This window comes from Podarcis melisellensis (genome assembly GCF_964234715.1).
Source record: "Podarcis melisellensis genome assembly, chromosome: 2".
Lineage (NCBI taxonomy): Eukaryota > Metazoa > Chordata > Lepidosauria > Squamata > Lacertidae > Podarcis > Podarcis melisellensis.
Genome location: NC_138529.1, coordinates 96039823 through 96056715, shown reverse-complemented (window position 1 = coordinate 96056715; position 16893 = coordinate 96039823). Strand labels below are relative to the sequence as shown.

Below are 16893 nucleotides of genomic sequence, written 5' to 3'. Positions count from 1 at the left end.
TGCAAATGACTCTGGGGTTGCGGCACTCATATCGCTCTATAGGCCGACGTTTACCTTCCCACCGGAGCGGTACCTATTTATCTATTTGCACTCTGGTGTGCTTTTGGACTGCTAGGTTGACAGGAGCTGGGACTGAGCAACGGGAGCTCACCCCATTGCGGGGATTTGAACACGACCTTCTGATCGGCAAATCCTAGGCTCTGTGGTTTAGACCACAGCACCACCCGCGTCCCACATTCACAAGATACCATATTCAAATTCTGCAGACCTGCTGCCAGTCAGTGTAGACCAGCTTTTCTCAACCTTCGGTCCCCAGGTGTTGTTGGACTACAACTCCCATCATTCCTAGTCAGCACGGCCAGTGGTCAGGGATGGTGCAGGCTGTATAGAATCATAAAGTTGTAGAGTTGGAAGGGATGCCAAGGGTCATCTAGTCCAAGGCTGAGAAAGGCTAGTAATGGGCCATAAGGACCCAACAGTCTGACTCAGCATGAGATAGCTTCCTCCATTCCTATTGGACACCTGTCACATACACATGAACTCCAAGAGAATTTAGCTGAAGGCTGAAACATGGGAAAGAGAAACAACAGCCATCACTGGCTTCACTTCTTTTTGGATCTTGCACAGCAGGATAATGGAAGATGAAATCGCAAGAGAAAGGAAGGGTCTGATGCCAAGCAATGCAAGTGTTGATCCTTGAGCTCCTTGCTCATAATTTGTTTTTTCTTCTTGGGAGCATTCTTAAAGATTGCTATACCGGAAAGTTAATGAATACCAAATGTTGGTTCCATTCTGTTCTGACAGGTATCATTTCCAGCATGATGAGAAGAGATTACCCAGCAGAGCACAAGATGAGATGTCTAATCTCCTGCCTTAAGAAGACACAGCCCTCCAATTGGTCACTTTTCTGAAACAAAACAGGCTGCTTGCAGTAAAATCAAGAAATTCCTTTAAGGGAAGATTTCACAGGAATTTATTGGAAGGGAGCCCAACCCAAAATGCTATGAATGCTATAAATTGCCTACTGTATCAAAGACGTCATCCATGGAATAGAAGCGGAAATGACAAGAGAGAAAGGGTTGTGATGAATGGGTCATTTCTGAAGTGTGGGCTGCTTCTAGGACAAGGGTAGCCAATAATCTCCATAATCTCAGCCATTGGCAATGCAGGCTAAGGGGCGTTGTGGAGGTTAAGCCTGCTATTGGTGAACTCTGAACTTACATGTACCATGGATGTGATCCAACTTTCTTAGTCCCCCAAATACACAAAGAATCTCTTATGTGCAGAGGTAGTTCCATTTTATTCTATACCAGTAATTATCCACATGTGCAAGGGAGAATCTCATTTTACTCAGCCAGATCCAGATGGCATCCATCCTAGAACTCAGATGTGAAACTGGTGATCTGCTAATGAAATATGTAACTCGTCTCTTAGATCTGTAGCTTCCCTCTTAGATGTGGAAACTACAGACCAGTTAGCTTAAGTCAGCCCTGGGAAAACTGGTGGAAACCACTGTCAGGCATAAAATTACCAAGCACATAGAATAAGTCTTTGTGAAGTACAATGAGCATGGCTTTTGTAATGCTAAGTCCTGCCTCAATGACCTATTAGAATTCTTTGACAGTGCCCACAAGCATATAGATAGAGGTGATCTGGTTGACATTGCGCATGTAGACTTTCAAAAAGCTTTTGAGAAGGTCCTTCACCCAAGACTCCTGAGTCAGCTTAGCAATCAAGAAATAAGGAGATGAATGAGCATAGGGGACGGCACCCATGATGCTCGCCCAGAAATCCAAATGTGTTGACAATTGGCAACCTTTGGGTTAGCATGTTCACTATTTTGTGGCATACCCTACAAAGACATATCTGTGTGCCAGCAAGCCAGCCAGTCACAAACAAACACATTAGCCCTTCAGGCCTATAGTACCTTACAAGGTTTCATGGTTGGCTGCCAAACCATCCATGCTAGTCTTTATTCCATGCCTAAATGCATGAAGGTCCGTATAGTTAAAGCCATGGTTTTCCCAGGATTGGTGTATGGAAGTGAGAGCTGGACCATAAAGAAGGCTGATCGCTGAAGAATTGATGCTTTTGAATTCTGGTGCTGGAGGAGACTCTTGAGAGTCCCATGGACTACAAGAAGATCAAACCTATCCATTCTTAAGGAAATCAGCCCTGAGTGCTCACTGGAAGGACAGATCGTGAAGCTGAGGCTCCAGTACTTTGGCCACCTCATGAGAAGAGAAGACTCCCTGGAAAAGACCCTGATGTTGGGAAAGATTAATGGCACAAGGAGAAGGGGACGACAGAGGACGAGATGGTTGGACAGTGTTCTCGAAGCTACCAACATGAGTTTGACCAAACTGCGGGAGGCAGTGGAAGACAGGAGTGCCTGGCGTGCTCTGGTCCATGGGGTCATGAAGAGTCGGACACGACTAAACGACTAAACGACAACAAATGCATGAAATGCCAGTGCATAGGCATAAATGCTTTTAGCTTAGCTGCAGAAACATCTGCTACATAACTTCTGGATAGGATATCCATCAGAGGGCTGTCTCCCATTACAGCAGAGGTAGGAAACATCTAGTCTTCCAGATGATCCTGGACTATAGCTCTCATGGTCCCAAAACTGTGACCATGTTGGCTGGTGCTGATGGGAGTTTGAGTCCAATATAGCCTGAAGAGCCACAGGTTCCCCATCCCTGTCGCTACAGATATCAAGCTCCAATAACAGTGCTGTCCATGTAAACTGATGAAATGCGCACTGAGTCAAAGAAGCCTGCATTTCTCCAAGCTTCCCCGGAGCAGTTATGGAATAGGATCATATTATTTGGGGCGTACGGGTTTGGTTGGTAGGACTTCGGTTCAGTCCACTCACTAGGGGGACAACAGCGTTGGCCATTCATTCGCTGCTTGGCGCTTGATAATTTAGAAGTTCACCCTACTGTTCTATAAGGAATGTTATTCTTTTCCTGATCATTAAGAATCCTGGCCCATGAAAGCTACACATTAATCATCCAATCTGTAATTTGTTTCCAGCTCCCTTGAATACATAAATCCATTCATACAGGAATGCATTTGTAAAGTGCACATTCATGGAGAAACTATACCAGGGGCTATATTTTACATTATAAAAGACCAAATGAACATTGAATTGCTCCCAAAGGAAAGCATACCTATGCATTTAAATTGAAGACTTTGTCAAAACCTATCCTGTGTGTATTACGGTTCCCCATAGTATTTAAAGAAGATAAAACTATGAATTTCCTCTCCTCTCTCTCTCTCTCTCTCTCTCTCTCACACACACACACACACCATGTCTGTATTGTTTGGCAACATGCATATTCTCAAGCCAAATATTATATTGTTTAAGAGAGTCCTTTTTGTTCTACTGATGTGCTCTTTTCACTGTCTTACTTGAAGAGATTACAGACCTAGCCTTCCACTGTGGCCGGCCTCCGAGGGAGGAGGAAGCAAGGCAATAATACCCATAAATAGAGCACACTGAATAAAACATTAAGACATAAGTGGACTTAAGTGTAACAAAAGGCTAGAACATATTTGCGCGCCATTCATGTCTGACCCATGAAAAGACAAAGGACCCGTCACTCTGATTAGCAAATTGCAGAGTTATGACTTCCATCATTAGACAGAGAGCTCTGTCTCTCCTTGGCAGCCCGTGAATGGTTTTTAGTCTTGCAGAGCCCTCTAGTGGGATCTCAAAGGCTTCTCCCCTTTAAAGAAGGTTTTTCACCTGGGAACCACAATGGTTCTTGACAACCAAGAAAGCAAAGTCCAGGCTAGGCTGATCCCCTGAACCTTGGATTTTAGTCCTGCATTTAGTAACAGAAGAGCTCTACTGCCCAAAGTCTAAAGACTTCAGGTAGTCAACAACAACAACAACAACGTCAACATTTTTAATTTGTATACCGTCTTTCTATCTTACAATACTCAAGGCAGTTTACAAGCTGAAGAAACAAAAAATGTACATCTTATAACAATCTAATGCAATTCAAAAATGTGATAATAAAACCTAACTTTAAAACAAGCAACCTACATCAAAAAGTAACACTCAACAAGTAGTCATGTGTGTGTGTTTTAAATGCCTTATAAAGGTTATGACTGCTATTGCTCATGAAATATGACATGAAATCGCAGAATGTCATTGCCACCTTAAAAAAGAGAAGCAGAAACAGCATTTTCTCCTAGATTTACAAATGAGAGAGAAGTGTAATTATCACGTGGAACTCTTACTTTAAATTAGCTTCAGACTGGTAGTAAGGAGGTGGAGAAAGGCTATGAAATCAAATGCTTGGACTTTTTCTAGATAGTCAGGGGAGGGTGATGGGAAGGTGACATTCACTGCAGCTCAGTTCCCCCCACCCCCTGCCCTGCAAACGACACATATTTCCTATCTCCAGATGTCAATGTCATGATGTGGTTGTTTGATTAGATGATGAAGGGAGAATTGAGCTATAGGTTCAGGTCTGTTGATGTGCCCTTTATGTCTTGCTGAAGCAGCCCTCCTTCTGTTCGCTGCTTTGAAACCTGAGTATCAACAACAGGATTCTTACCCAACACCTCTCTCTCCAATTATGTGAATTGATTTTGTGTTGGGGGGCTGCAAAGAACGGCCTCACAATGTCGTGGAAACAGTGACTGGGGCTGCACACACACCGTACATTTAAGGCACATAACTTTCCCAAAGAATCTTGGGAATTGTAGTTCTGTTAGAGGTAAACTACAATTCCCAAGATTCTTTGGGAATTGTAGTTTACCTCTCACAGAACTACAATTCCAAGCACCCTTAAAAAGCTGCAGTTCCCCGGTTTCTTTAAGGGACATCATATGCTTTAAATATATGATATGTACACAGAGTTCACTTCAGGCCCTGATCTAACACACTGGAACACTGAGAAAGAAGGATCAGTCCTCACCAGATACTACTCAATTATAATTTTTTAAAAGCCCACCAGATTAAGCGCAGAGTTAAGTCTATCTCATCTTGACTTAAGCTCCACAAAGTCAGGAAATTGGAAGCTATAGCTAATGCCTTAACAAATACACCCCATTATCAGCAATGCAGTTGTGCAATGTCACAAACTGTGTTTGCTTACAAGTTACCATCTGTAAAGTAGTTCTCAGAAGATCCTAAGCTACACTATTTCACAGGGGTCCATAATATGCAGTTATATCCATCAAAGCAGGACTGTGTTTGCCCCAATCCTAATTGCAAGTGTCCCTGTTCAAACCCCTGAGAAATCCCTACTACGCATATTAGCTGCAATACTCAGAAGACAATTACAATGTACCAAACAAGTGTGCTATACAAGTCTGTTGCTGCATCTGTATGGCTATATGCAGCCACAGAACATGTAACTAGAGACCTGTAGCCCTCGTAATGACAGTCATACAAATCAAAATGTGACTTTTAACAAATTCACTATCACCTCTCTTTACTTGCTGCCTCTAGGCGCACAGTGCAAAAATCCCCAGTTTTCAGAGTTCCTTCCCGTGTCCTCAATGATCTCGCCAACATCATACAATGCCTCCTGCCCTTTCCCTCTGTGATCTGCTTTCCCCCTGTTTCTCAGTCCATAGCCTGCCCTATTCCCTTCCTTCAGCCACCATGCTTCCTAGATTCCCCCTGTCCCTTACCCCCTCTCGATCTTGGGGCCTCTTCTCACTTAACCTTTAGCCACAAGCCTCCCTCATAGCTCAGCACCCACACTTCCTGTCTGCCAATGGCTCTGGGCTCCTCATTTCCAAAGGTTTCATGGTCTTTCAGCATTCTGAACAGTTAGAATGTTGTGAACATTCTGTGACATCACGGCAGCTTAGTCAAGACGGTGCGGACACTCTGAGACAGAAAATGGCAGGTCAACATCAGTCTTCCCTTTTGTTCAAGGGAAGTTTGCTTCAATTGAAGTTTGCTTCAATTTTTCAGAAGGAACAAAATTAACAACGGCAACAAGGTATTGCTTGTTATATTCCTTGAGGCTTCCAGAAGCAATTACCTTACGGTCATCTATTTTTCATTCACATAAAGTTGTTGTCACTTCACAAACACTTTAATATTAAGAGGGTGCCTATTGAGAGGGCTAAAAATCAATCTTAACCCTACCACAATAATAATAATAATAGCACAACCCCACATACAAGCAAAGTCTTGAGCGGTAAAAGTTAAAGAATTTGCACTGTGTGTAATGAGCATTCATCTTGCATGCACACAAAAGACATCATCATCATCTTCCCATCACAGGTATTTCCCCTGGGAATGGATGGAGAATGAATTTTAAAGGGGCGTGATTGAATCCTAGGTTCCAAAGTCAACATGTTTTTGCCACTGCTAATTCTCTTGCATGCTAGAAAAGGCAAACTGAACGGAATTGGAAGACCATGTGGAAACTGAGGTTAACAAGATGGCCTGTGGGGTTGCGGGCCTGCTCAAAAGATGCAAATTAATATTGCTCATTAACTGTAGCTGTCAATTTTCAAGAAATAAATAGCCACCATCAACTTTTTTGTGGGGGAAGGGGGAGGAAAACGAGACCACGAAGTGGCGGCTTCGTGTAAGTTTACACATTCAGACATTGTTCACACACCAATCACCACCTTGTGAAATCGCCAGCAACTTATCACCATGTCGCTGGGCTCCCAGTTGTGGAGTGTTTGTGGATAAAGTAGTAGGTATTCCCATGCTAATTGATGCCAGCAATTTCATATATTTTTTGTTGCAATGTGATAATAACAGAGGCTCCCAAGAGTTTATTTTTAACATGGAAACTTGCCTCTAAATGAGGTGATTTTGGAAATGGTACCAAAGCAGATGGTACAGATTTTTTTTTATATTAAAAAAACTCAAAACCACCCTAATTAACTGAATGCTGAATTGTCATAAAACTATATGTAAACATGACAAATGTGGAAAAAACTACAGTTTTTGTGCAGCAGCCAAGTTAAGCTCTAAATTATTCTGGGGCCCCCCACTTCTGCAACTGAGATAATGTTTAAAGAAACAGATTTGCATACATTTGCATAGGTTATTTTGGTCCCACCATTTGTTTGGCAGATTTTCACTGCTCAAAGTTTGGGAGTTTTGTTTATTCTTCTCGTTGCCATGGTAACAACAAAGGGTCCCTACACAGGCAGCCACTCTAAGCACACCCCTTCCATACTGCCTAGGCGTATGGAGAAACTTTCCAGGTTTTTCAGAATAACCAGGATGTCAAGACCTTTCCTGTTTTAAGTTGATATGATCTTATATAAATGGTTTTCTTTCTGTGGTTGGTACCCTGGACTGGAACGCAAACTGCGGTTTAGAAATGCAAATTCTCATATGCTGGCCTGGCAGCAGCTCCTCCATTAAGCCACAACAGAGGTACAGAAGAGATGCAGGGCCAGTCCATTGGCTCTGCTGAGACAGAAGATGCTTTTACCTCCTCCTTACCCTATGCTATTTCCAACCCAGCTGAACTGGGTTTTAAGAACTTTGTGAAGAACTGTTCCCTGGGCTTGGTTTTTTCCTCCTCCTTCCCTGTCCCCTTTTCCTTTTGTGCCTTGTCTCTTTGATTGTATGTCTAAGGGCAAGGGCTGTATTATTATTATTAGTAGTAGTAGTAGTAGTATTCCTTTGTAAGTTGGCTCTGGGAGCCCTTTTGGCTGAAGAATGGGGTAGCAATGCAGAAAATAATAAATGTGCTGTGGCGTAACACTTGTGATGCTTATAAATAGTCACAAGGTGGTGCTAGAGTGCTATATTCATAGGTAAAAGTATAGGTATAGGTGAAGGTAAAGGGACCCCTGGCCTTTAGGTCCAGTCGTGGCTGACTCTGGGGTTGCGGCGCTCATCTTGCTTTATTGGCTGAGGGAGCCAGCGTACAGCTTCCGGGTCATGTGGCTAGCATGACTAAGCCGCTTCTGGCGAACCAGAGCAGCGCATGGAAACACGGTTTACCTTCCCGCCGGAGTGGTACCTATTTATCTACCTGAACTTTGACATGCTTTCAAACTGCTAGATTGGCAGGAGCAGGGACCGAGCAATGGGACCTCACCCCGTCACGGGGATTTGAACCGCTGACCTTCTGATCAGCAAGTCCTAGGCTCTGTGGCTTAACCCACAGCGCCACCCGCGTCCCCTTATATTCATAGGTACTACACAGCCCTATGTCATAGAACAAGGAACAGGATCCCTCCTCCTTGGGGGGCGGAGTTTTTATCGTCAGCATGTTTTTTATGACAAGGATGCAGTTATAGGGACCCAGGCTGCACTCAGTGTTAACACAAACTAGCATCCAGTGGGGGAAGTCCCAGGTTTAGTCCCTGCCTGAGACTCTGGAGAGTCACTGCCTGCCAGAGTAGACAATAGTAGACCAAGCAGGTAAATAGTATGGCCTGATCTAAGAAACCTTCTTACATGAAAAGGCTTTTCAAAAGAGATAATCACTTGAAGGGACATATTTATTGACTTAAGCTAATCATGCCACTTTGTTGTTGTTTAGTCGTTTAGTCGTGTCCGACTCTTTGTGACCCCATGGACCAGAGCACGCCAGGCACTCCTGACTTCCACTGCCTCCTGCAGTTTGGTCAGACTCATGTTTGTAGCTTCGAGAACACTGTCCAACCATCTCGTCCTCTGTCATCCCCTTCTCCTTGTGCCCTCCATCTTTCCCAACATCAGGGTCTTTTCCAGGGAGTCTTCTCTTCTCATGAGGTGGCCAAAGTATTGGAGTCTCAGCTTCACGATCTGTCTTTCCAGTGAGCACTCAGGGCTGATTTCCTTCCGAATGGATCGGTTTAATCTTCTTGCAGTCCATGGGTCTCTCAAGAGTCTCCTCCAGCACCATAATTCAAAAGCATCTTTATCCCATATTAGCAAACAAAAAGGACAACCACTCTGGACTCACGTCTTTGAAGATCAAGGAGATGGAGCAACTCCCCTATGAGAAAAGGCTACAACATTTGGGTTGCTGTTTTTCAGTTTATAGAAAAGTCACATAAAGAGGGAGCATGATAGGAGCGTATAAAATTATGCGTGGGGTGGAGAAAGTGAAAGAAGAAAAACTTCTCTCTCTCTCCCTTTTAACTCTAGAACTTGTAGATATCCTAATGATGTTGAATGTTGGGAGATTCAGGGCAGTTGCTCTGCTCACACTGCACATAAACTATAGAATTTGCTCCCGCTACCAAGATATACTGGTGATCATCAGCTCAGATGGCTTGAAAAGAGGATTGGACAAATTAATGGAGGAAAAGGCTATTGGTGGCTACTGTGCTTCCACAAATAAGTTCAAACAACAACAAACCTCCAGTGAACATCGTTCGAAAGAAACTGCACCTTTGGAATTTAGAGCTGCTCAGAATATTGGAGTGAGCATTGCACTTCCTCTCTCTCTCTCTCTCTCTCTCTCTCTCTCTCTCTCTCTCTCTCTCTCTCACACACACACACACACACACACACACACACACACACACATACACCATACGAAGGACTTTGAAAAGTCTGTCTTGTTTATTCCCACAACAACCCCTGCAACTCAAGTGAGGCTCAAGGCACTCTTTACCAGTCCACAGGGATTTGAACCCCAGGAAAGGCCAAGCAAACAGAGGGGGAAATACAGAAATCCTGGTGGGGCAGGGCTGCCATGCTACCATCCTGGCAGGTGGGGGTCCCTGTTAATTACTAGGAGTGGCATGGCAGCAGGGAGGTCAGCGTGGTGCAAATGCACCAGCAGAGCCAATCTGGCGCTCCTGGCAGTGTGCTTGCAGAGCAGCCATCTAACCCTGCCTTCTCCTGGTAAGCAACAGTAACCCGTCGACTGGGAAGCGAGCAAAATGGTTCTGTCCTGCCTGGCAAGCACTTATGGCTCAAAGTCCAAAACCTTCTACACCAAATTCTCAGGTGAGCCAAGTAGCTTTCATTTACAGAAAGGGAGCACGCTTCAGCTGGCTGGCAGCTCCCACAGCCCACAGAAGAGACACTGTGGGGAGAAAAATTCCTTCCAGTAGCACCTTAAAGACCAACTAAGTAAACTTAGTTGGTCTTTAAGGTGCTACTGGAAGGAATTTTTTTGTTTTAACTATGGCAGACCAACATGGCTACCTATCTGTAACTGTGGGGAGACACAGTCTTCAGTTCAACAGATTTGGGCATGCATATGATTCTGGCTGAAATCCCTAGGTTGGTGAGCAAGTGGTCTCAGGAGGTTCCTACCCACTAAACCCTCTCTCGGAAGATCCTTAGGCCAGGTATTGCATCTCCCCCCCATAACTGATCTCTTCATCTGGGAAAACCCGGTCTGTTTTTCACATCCTACAGAGCCTGTCAACTGTGCAGGGCCATCACAGCTGCTCTAAAAATGGAATTTATTTTGTTAGAGTAATCAGCTTATCACATGAAGGAGAGGAAACTAACGTGTGAAACATCACTAGTAAGCTATCATTATTATTTTTTCTCCCCTCTCCCCTACCTACCTTCATTTTCTGTAACAATTTTCTGCTATACGAAACTGAGATCTATTTTGCTTTTGGTTACAAAGGAGAAACAAAGAAAAACACCCCAAACCGGGAAGATGTTTTGAAATCACTTGGGAAACTGCCCGACATAAACGTTACCATGAACTCTTTTGAAATCTGAGCAATAACTCATCCCTTTCTTTCTTTCTTTTTCCGTACACATGTGTTCATAACCTTTCCTGCTCCGATTGCAGCGCAGTGTCAACAGCTTCATCAATTATCCATGGCTAAAAAGTGGACGCTAACATTCAGAGAGTGTTATTAATTGGCCTCGGCGGCGCGTAATGAGTTTAAAAGCTCCTACCTGGGTGCCCCCGGGGATGGTGGCTAGTCGCGGACAACAATTTACAGCACACCATTAACACATATGCCAGGAACAGCCACTGAGACGGAAGCATTGGTTTGGCACAGGACCTCATCCTGCAGGCAGCGGGGAAGGGGTGGGGGAAAGGAAGACAATGAGTGAGACGGACAATATATAATTTGGGAGTAATGTAAAAGAAAAAGGGAAAGCTGCAAAGGGGGGGCTGGTGACAGGCTGGAAATTAATTGGAATGGATTATTAAAAACATAATACTTAAGGGGATGGAATCACATTTGCACCTAAGCCAAGATCAATTCGCTACCAGCCGTGTCTCATAATAAGAAGGGATTCAGAATAGCAGCTGGTGCTTCCTCCAGATACACAGCTGGAAGGGTCTCTGGGTGTGATTCTGTTCGAAGGGCTGGGCATGGCTCAGCATGAGATCTTTGCAACACACACATACAAATAATATACATGGGATTTCTTAAGTAACATTTTGGAACAGACCATTCAAATCACTGGTCTGCAACGGATCAGCCATGGTAGCTCAAACCAGCACTGCTATGACTATCTTCTGGGTAAATGAAAGATGACGAAAAGTGGTTTGTGTGAGAGAGAGGGGGGGAGGTGGGTAACTTGTGGTGCTCCTGATGCGGTTGGATCCCAACTCCCATCCATTCCAGCCAGCATAACCAATGGTCAAGGATGATGGAAGCTGTAGTCCAAGAACACCTGGAGGGACACCTAACCCCTGATGTAGAGAGATACTTTTATTTTTATTTTAGTGGTTGGGTTTATGGGTTGGGCATCATTTTCTACTCTATCCTATATTCATCACTTGCAGCGCCGTTTCTTTTCTGCTGCAGTTTGTATTCCGTCAAGAATTATGCTATTCATGTTGATGTCTGCTGTGGACAAGTTACATAACAGCATAATATATGTAATTTGAGACATAGATTACATAAGTTTTGACATTATTCCAACCCATTTCAAGGCAAAGGAAACACAGTGCAGATGGGGGGGGTGCAATCAATTACACATCACTAATAATAATAATAATTTTATTATTTATACCCTGCCCATCTGGTTGGGTTGCCCCAGTCAGTCTGGGTGGCTTCCAACACATATAAAAACATCAGTGGCAGATTGAAAGCAGCAGCAGCAAATACTGATCATGTTCCCTGGGTTGATTTTTAGTCCAGACATGGGACAAACGAGTAAAGATGGGGGATTTGTGCTCCCGTTTCCATTTTCATCTGAATTATCCCTAGTCCTAGGTCTAGAAAACCTGAACAACACCGATTTTAAATTACAGAAATGATGCCACAGGGAAGAGAGAGGGGAAGAGATTTTAAAAGGACAGAATGGAAATTGTGTGGCATGAAAACATCCAAAGTACCATTGCTCTGGACCCCGGCCAAAGATTGCTGCTTTGCCATCTGGACCTTCTGGCTGAACAGGACACTGGCTTAAATCCAAGCAACAATGTGGCCACAATATGAATTAGATATTCTATGGCATGAACCAGAACTATAACCTGTGATGAGTGTGGTGGTGAGATGGGAGGTCAGGCCCCTAGATAGAAGGGGTTGCTGTCTCTTAAGCAGTATCAGGCAGTTGACTGGATAACATAAATACTGTGAATCCCAGCAAGTCCCAGCTTTGGCTTTGCTCAATCTTTCTCTATGGAGCCAGGGACATAATTTCAGACAGCGCTAACAAGAGCTCAACCCCTCTGCAATGCATTTTCAGGCCAGGATTCAGCACGCAATGCCATAATGGAGGTGCAAGCGCCTCTGGACATCTGCAGAGTGCCTTGCCCTCACTGAGTAACTAGTCCATGCACAGGGCTGGCTCCAGGTTGGAAGAAGACCTGGACAAAGTGTCATCCAGTGGTCATCCTCCTCTGTCAGGACCCTACTGGACACACCTGGCTGGGACGGCAACACTAGGCAGCTGAGTCTAGCCAACCTTTCAATTTCCCCAGAGCTCCTCAGAGTGATGCTAGGTTGGGAGCAGAGTGACAGGCCAGAAAAACAATTAAAGGACTCCCATCAGTTGCTCCAGGGATAGCCCACCCATGAGGCAAAGTGAGGTAACCGCCTCAGGCAGCAGGATCCATGGGGGCAGCAGATCCTGGTGTTGGGGTCTGCCTCAGGTGCTCTGATAACTGCCCAAGGATGCCAGGTACTGATAGAGGTGGCCCTGCTCCTGCATATCTGGGCTTGGAGAATATTTCTAGATTTACACTGGTATTTTCAAAATTTGATACTGGGTGTGGCCCAGGAATATGAAGAGAAATCTCTCAGGAACAAGAAGCAACTCTGAAAAAAGTAGGATTGAATCTTTAGAACCAGGTAATCAGAGCTGAGTAACAGCGCTCCAAAAAAAATGCATTCCAAATCATGTTTTTCCACCTTCCCAAATCAGTTACCTGTGTAACGTCAATTGAAGGTCATTAATATTACCCATCAGACATTCCAGGAATCCTCATAGTCTATTAAAAAGATGAAGCATTCCCCTTACCTTAGCCCCTTTTCCAGGTTTTGACTGTTGTTAAACAGATTTATCAGTGTACATATCCTGCAGTAAATCCAAATTCCCATTTGAAAATAGGCACAAGCATTTCTGCATATCCCAAGCTTTCCTCCACATCCAGGGTCTAGAGAAAAAACAAAATTAGGCAGCAATTAACGAGGGCTTAGACAGGTGCTGGTAGAAACTTTGTAAAACTATTGTTGCACAGTGCCACATCTTCAGAGCAAGAAAATTCCACAGCAACATTCTATGAAGAAAGTCTACAGGCCTTATTTTAACAGCACAGTGTCAGTGACTTGACAATATCAATTTTTGTACCTATTCATTTTTAACTCCGGTTATACACCCAAAGAGCTTTGTATCAGTGATACAAAGATATCCCCAAAGTTAATAAAAGGGTGCAACCATGCACTAACCCAGCTTAAAAACAGGTAATTCTTGCCAATCTGTGCCCACCTTGATTATGTATTTTATGCAACAAATCTTAGCGGCTATTAACGGCTTAGCGGCTTAAAGAAAAAGGAAACAAACTCGCAAGAACTCGCAAGACGTTTCGTCTTGCGAAGCAAGCCCATAGGGAAATTCGTCTAGCGAAGCGACGCAAAAACTGAAAAACCCTTTCGTCTTGAGTGTTTTTCGTTTTGCGAGGCATTCGTCTTGCGGGGCACCACTGTATTCTATTGTATAGCACAGCAGGTGCCAGAACTGGCTTAGTATTACATAGAGATCCTGAAACAGACATTTACTCACAAGTTAGCACATTTGAAACTTGTGACTCCCGTTCTCTAAATACTGTGCATTCTTAAACTCTGCATGTGTATTGTAACACACAATAGACTGTACCGCAGCAAAAGTATGAAACTCAAATCTTGTGTAGTAATGAATTCTTTCACCCACAAGAATTGCGTTTCTAACTTTTGCTGCAGAACAGTCTTAAAAACTAGTTACAGTAAGATAAATGTTTCAAAATAACTAAGTAATATATTTGGGATGGAGGCGCAAGGCTCTGGCAGGGTCCTAGAGCACTCACGCCTTCTTCTAGAGGTAAGCACATACAGTGGTACCTCAGGTTAAGAACTTAGATTGTTCTGGAGTGCATTCTTATCTTGAAACTGTTCTTAACCTGAAGCACCACTTTAGCTAATGGGACCTCCTGCTCCTGCTGTTCTCATCCTGAAGGAAAGTTCTTAACCCGAAGTACTATTTCTGGGTTAGCGGAGTCTGTAAGCTGAATCGTATGTAACCCAAGGTACCACTATAGTAGGCTTTGGAAAGCAGGTGGAAAGGTGCCCCCTTAGTCCCTGCACCCTGAGCAGGGGAGCCAGTCACATTCCCCTAAATCTGCCTCTGCCATTATAAAGTGGAAGAGTTCTCTTCTCTTTTGCATCTCCCCCCGATTTTCATTACATAAAGGTACCTAAGGAAGGCAAAAAAAAGTGAGAGGAGAGATATCTTGGCCTTTAAAATGCCTCTTTCCTTTGCAGGGGGAAACATTCCTTTTAACAATCTGTGAGGCTGCCCTTTGCATCAGACAAAGTGACTCTGGAAAGCCCAATACAGCAGTAAAGGTAAAGGGACCCCTGACCATTAGGTCCAGTCATGATCGACTCTGGGGTTGCAGTGCTCATCTCGCTTTATTGGCCAAGGGAGCCGGCGTACAGCTTCCGGGTCATGTGGCCAGAAGGATTAACAGCTTCTGGCAAACCAGAGCAGCGCACGGAAATGCCGCTTACCTTCCCGCCAGAGTGGTACCTATTTATCTACTTGCTATTTGACGTGCTTTCGAACTGCTAGGTGGGCAGGAGCTGGGACCGAGCTACAGGAGCTCACCCCGTTGCAGGGATTCGAACCGCCAACCTTCTGATCAGCAAGCCACAGCGCCACTCTCCGGTTAAGTACTTAATTCATTCCAGAGGTCCGTTCTTAACCTGAAACTGTTAAGCACCACTTTAGCTAATGGGGCCTCCCACTGTCGCCATGCCGCCGGAGCACGATATCTGTTCTCATCCTGAAGCAAAGTCCTTAACCCGAGGTACTATTTCTGGGTTACTGGAGTCTGTAACCTGAAATGTATATAACCTGAAGCGTATGTAACCCGAGGTACCACTGTATTGACTAACACACAGCATAAACAACAAGCTCACACCTGACCTTTTAATAGCAAAGAACTCTACTGGGGCAGTGCAGTTTGCAAACACAGCCCTTCCCTAGAGCAGGTGTCCACAACCTGGGGCTGTTAGCGCTGGCTGGGGCTGATGGCAGCCGCCCTCCAAAGTGTCTGGAGGGCACCAAGTTGGGGAAGTCTGCCCTACAGCCTTGGCACCATCCTATGGAAATATATGAAGCTGGAGCTCCATTCACAACTTCCATGAGCCCAACCCAGAGATGCACAACAACTTGATTTAACGGCAACAGGAAAAGTCAATGTGCTGGATCCATGGCTTCAAAGCACACTAGTTCGAGGTCTTACTCCAGTAGTTAAACTTTGGGAGATCACATGATAAGAGGACTGGATTCTCTCCTTACTGGTACTTTTGAGAGACTTCTGCTCTGTATGGCTGGCCACCACAGCTACAGGGCATTTAGAATGCTACTTAAGCCTGATCACAGCGCAGCATGCTCAATACATAAGAGACCGCATGACACAGTTTTCTGTATCCCTTTGCATTGACATCGCATGCTTACCAGAGCTGCGGGCATTCAGGTGACAAAGGGATTCACAAACAACTGTGCATTTGTGCCTTAGAAAGATAATGGAGTTGCAATGTAGCTCATGAGATTTCGGTGCCAGTTCTCCAATGAAATGACTTGTGCTCATAGCTGAAGAGCTGCAGTTTAGTTTTTGATTACAATCACTTTCTAAATCACATTATTTCTTCCCGCTAAATGCCGAACGTTCCCCCCATCAATATTTACATATTACAAAATGCATTTTTATAGCCCCCCATAATATCATCTGCTAACAATTTGCTCCCATCACATTTTATGGTATCCTTTATAATGAGCAATTAAAGATGATGACTATGCCAATTAAGGAATTTATGAATGTGGATTTAATTGTAAATTGTTCCCCAGTTTGTGCGCCTCTTTAAAAAGAAGTGCCCTGTCTTCTCCCCCTCTCCCTTTTAAGAACTGCTTACTTATCCTTATTTATATCAATGAAATAAGCAGGCACACTGCATTTTTAACTATTACAGAATGAGGGCTGTTAAAACAAGAGCACAGAAGATATGGATTAATGCTTAACTTTTATGTAAATGAATTAAACATTCTAAAGAGCTCAGAGGAAACAAGCAGAGGATGGGAGACAAAACACCTCAAATTGCTGCTGATCAGGTAGATTTTAAAACCATCAAGGCAAGTAAGTGATGAATTAAAAAACGGAAACTCACTTACCATTAACCTGCTGTCCAACCGAGTTTGCCCTTTTAAATGGGCTAAACAAATGTGAACTGTAATGGATATTTAGCTATAAATCCCTAAAGGCCTAATTATCCCTGTTTTTGTTCTACTTTAAAAAAAACAAAAACCGGACT

The 16893-nt window shown here is 44.0% G+C and overlaps 1 protein-coding gene and 1 long non-coding RNA gene across 2 annotated transcripts in view; one reads left to right on the top strand and one right to left on the bottom strand.

The window, feature by feature from the left end:
• LOC309365452 overlaps positions 1-16893 on the top strand; it is a 258469-nt gene that overhangs the window by 26006 nt on the left and 215570 nt on the right. The window lies entirely within an intron of this gene.
• Positions 1-16893, bottom strand: part of TAFA4 (TAFA chemokine like family member 4) — a 125135-nt gene that overhangs the window by 66844 nt on the left and 41398 nt on the right. Inside the window, exons 2-3 of the mRNA XM_081903423.1 lie at positions 13346-13481; positions 10820-10935 (exon numbers count right to left, since the gene is read on the bottom strand). Coding sequence (XP_081759549.1) covers positions 10820-10935; positions 13346-13425 — 196 coding nt within the window. The 5' untranslated portion in view covers positions 13426-13481. The remainder of the gene's footprint in view (positions 1-10819; positions 10936-13345; positions 13482-16893) is intronic.